Raw genomic sequence first — 3,360 nt, forward strand, 5'->3', positions numbered from 1 at the left:
CTACGATCTACGAGTTCCTGGCCAAGAAGTTCCCCGAGAAGGTGGACCCGAAGGTGCACGAGCAGTTCCTGACTGCCAACACGCAGCAGGGCAAGGTGATCGGTGAGAACGCCAAGACGAACGAGCTGTGCAACCAGACTCTGGAGATCTTCGTGGGTGCGTATGGCCGTGAGGCTGGTAACGCGATGCTCAAGTATCTGCCTCGCGGTGGCTTCTACATCACGGGTGGTCTGGCCCCCAAGAACCTGGACTACTTCACTAAGAAGGACATTTTCCTCAAGTCTCTGTTCGACAAGGGTCGTGTGAGCCCTGCACTTAAGGCTTGCCCCATCTACTTGGTGCTTACGGAGGAGCTTGGCGAGCGCGGCGCTCACTTCTACGCGTACCAGTTGCTGCACTCGAACGCGTAAGCTCGTCGCATCGCGAGCAAGTAGACGTGGGTGTGGTCTCCACGTGTAGGACAGTGCAGTAGTGTTTTCAGGTTTTGCCATCGATTTGTAAGAAATTTGCTTTCGTATTAACTCGAGCTTTTTTTTTTTTTTCACTCTATCGTTGGGATAATCGGTAGTTTTTCGCGTACTAAGTGTGGGCTAGGACGATGCAACTTGCAACTGGCATGTTTCCCAGTTGGCAAATTGCCCTTGGCAAACTGGCGGTTGCCAAGGTTGTCAATCTTGGTCTGATAATGCGATACGCAACTTTAGTGGCTGATTCCTGCTTTTGTTTGCTGTAATGTTGCTCTAAGAGATCTTGAAGTGACTTCTCATTTTCCGATTCTCCCGGCAGCCCCCAAAAAAGGATCGTTTCTAAAAGCTTCATGTCGTACGTCCTAGCTATCCCTTATATATAATCCCGCATCCTCTAACTCTTTATTTACTTAGAGGCGACCTCATTATCTCCGGAGACTGCGGCGGCACCAACACGCGGCTGACGCTATGGCTCATTCCCAGGGGCTCTGTTGCCTTCACCGGCTCCGTCGCTCCCGGAGAGATCACGTTCGCCAGAAAGTACCATAACGAGGATTACGGGAGCTTCTCGGAAGTCTGCCACCTCTTCATGAAGGAGGCCCGGATGCGGGACAGACTGCCTGTGGCTTGCGTGCTCGCTTGCGCCGGTCCGATCCTAAACAACACCGTCGAGTACGAATCCTAGATACCACATACGCTATTTTTAGAGTATCCCATTATTTAGAAATGACCCTAACAGTAAACTCTATTCTGGTTACAGATTCACCAACATCAAACATGGTTGGAAGATCGACGGTCCTGGGCTGGAGAAAGAGCTGGGAATCACCACTGTAAAGCTCATTAACGACTTTGCCGCTATGGGTTACGGTCTCCTCACCCTAAAGCCTCATGAGTACATTGTACTCAACGAAGCTGAAAAAGAAGAGGGGATGCCTATTGCCACAATCGGAGCTGGTACTGGACTGGGAGAGTGTTACCTCACAGCCGATAAAGACGGCAACTACTCGTGCTTCGCGTGTGAAGGCGGCCACACGGATTTCGCCCCGGCCGATGAGATCGAAATCGAGCTGTACAATTCCATTAAAGAGGAATTGGGCTGCAATCGACGCTTTTCAGTCGAACGCATCGTCAGTGGCCCGGGGTTGGCCAATATTTACCGGTTCTTGGCCAAAAAATTCCCCGATAAAGTGGATAAAAAAGTACACGAGGCCTTCGTGCGTGCCAAGGCGCTACAGGGCAAGATCGTGGGCGATAATGCCAAGACGAACGAACTGTGCAACCAAGCCATGGAGATCTTCGTCGAGTACGTATAATTGTTTTATTGTTGAAATTTTTTTTTAGTGCTAATTTTATTTTCTATTTAGTGCGTATGGTCGCGAAGCTGGATGTGCCATGCTGAAATATCTGCCACGTGGTGGATTTTACATCACGGGTGGGCTAGCGCCGAAGAATCTGGATTATTTCACGCAGAAGGATATTTTCCTTAAGGCGTGTTTTAACAAAGGTCGAGTGAGTCCGGCCTTGAAGGCCATCCCGATCTACCTCGTACTCACGGAAGATCTGGGCGAGCGTGGGGCGCACTACTACGCGTATCAATTGCTGCAAACGTACAACAACAGCTTGTTGGGCAACATCATCCAGCGTGAACGTGTGCAGCGGAAGTTCGCGACGATGGACCACTTGGCGCTCTACTCGACTATCGGGGCTGTGGGGGTGGCTGCGGGTGTCGTGCTCGGAAATTTACTGCGAAAGTAAAATACCCAATGTCAAGTTTTGCAATGCATTTAGCAAAACTTTGAGGGTATTGAAAAAGTTGAGAAAAATATTCCTTTTTCATTAAGAAAGAATCTGAAAAGGTTTTTTTTAGTCGCGTTGGTTATTGGATTCTGGCTCGAGATAAAGTCCTTGTTCCTTCAGAAGATCGAACACTTCGGAGCCTTCGAGCATCCGTTTATTCTCCACAGCTTCCCGCATGGCTCGTTTGAATGCTCGTACGTGGCTTTTTAACTCTGCTACCTCTTTTTCCAATGATAAATGCAGCTTTTTACGCTGTTCCAGTTCTCGATGAGTCGCATACACATTCTCCGTGACTCCATACAGTTTGCGTCGGACTTTGTACTGGTTACTGATGATCTCATCTGCGTTCGCCCAGACTGTGGCGCATTCCCGTTTCAGCTTGCGGACAGCTCGTTCTTCCAGTGTTCGATGTGCTTCGTATTTTTCCTTAAGTTGCGTTAAGATTTCCTTCTCTCGGGGCAATTTAGCTCGACGGTAAAGCTCATCCATCGGGTTACGTCGAGCTTCCAGTCTGCCTAGAAGAGACCGATCATACTGCTCTTTGGCCTTGAGAGCAGCGACAGCTTTACTGATTTCAAATAGTTTTCGAGCTTGTCGAGATCGATAAATATTCTGAAGTTTGGAGGCTGCACTGGTTTTCGCCTGGAAAATCCGAGCAAAGCGTTTCCGACCAATTCGACCTCGATATATTCTCTGGATAACTTGTGCAGCCTGAAGACAGCGTTGTCGATGGTGTTCTGCCTTAAAATACAGTCGACCTTGGTATCCTCGAAAAATACGCTGAATTTCTTTAACTGCGTGAATTTTCGCTTCTCGTTTGCGACTTAGTAGAAGTTTCTTGATCCACTCTTTCATGTATCGCTGGATACACTGCACGGCTAGAAAATGTCTCCATTTCCTGATTTTCAGCATTTTTCGACGAGCTAACACACTTCGAATCCAGTGTTGAATGCATAGTACAGCGCCTTTGTGGATAAACTTTCGTCTAAGTAAAGCTTGCGTCGCATTTTGACCTTTTCGTGCATATTTAGCATTGCGAATTTTACGAAACAGTAGTGCTCGCTTACGTCCCAGCATGCCACGATAACATCGTTGG

The 3,360-nt window shown here is 48.3% G+C and overlaps 3 protein-coding genes across 3 annotated transcripts in view; 2 read left to right on the top strand and 1 right to left on the bottom strand.

The window, feature by feature from the left end:
- The window catches only part of PPTG_18934 (hypothetical protein), a gene marked incomplete at its 3' end in the record, with an annotated part of 1,406 nt that extends 996 nt beyond the window's left edge, over positions 1-410 (top strand). The window contains exon 2 of the mRNA XM_008917257.1: positions 27-410. Coding sequence (XP_008915505.1) covers positions 27-410 — 384 coding nt within the window. The remainder of the gene's footprint in view (positions 1-26) is intronic.
- Positions 411-685: 275 nt separating this feature from the next.
- Positions 686-2,341, top strand: PPTG_18935 (glucokinase). The gene is made up of 4 exons (XM_008917258.1): positions 686-822; positions 882-1,139; positions 1,228-1,770; positions 1,832-2,341. The coding sequence occupies exons 1-4, from the start codon at positions 818-820 to the stop codon at positions 2,220-2,222; spliced, it is 1,197 nt and encodes a 398-aa protein (XP_008915506.1). The 5' UTR covers positions 686-817; the 3' UTR covers positions 2,223-2,341.
- Positions 2,315-3,271, bottom strand: PPTG_18936 (hypothetical protein; the record flags this gene model as incomplete). The annotated part of the gene is made up of 2 exons (XM_008917259.1): positions 2,315-3,134; positions 3,197-3,271. The coding sequence occupies 2 exons, from the start codon at positions 3,269-3,271 to the stop codon at positions 2,331-2,333; spliced, it is 879 nt and encodes a 292-aa protein (XP_008915507.1). The 3' UTR covers positions 2,315-2,330.
- Positions 3,272-3,360: the final 89 nt, after the last annotated feature.

The sequence above is a fragment of the Phytophthora parasitica genome, assembly GCF_000247585.1.
Source record: "Phytophthora parasitica INRA-310 unplaced genomic scaffold supercont2.97, whole genome shotgun sequence".
NCBI classification, from domain to species: domain Eukaryota; phylum Oomycota; class Peronosporomycetes; order Peronosporales; family Peronosporaceae; genus Phytophthora; species Phytophthora nicotianae.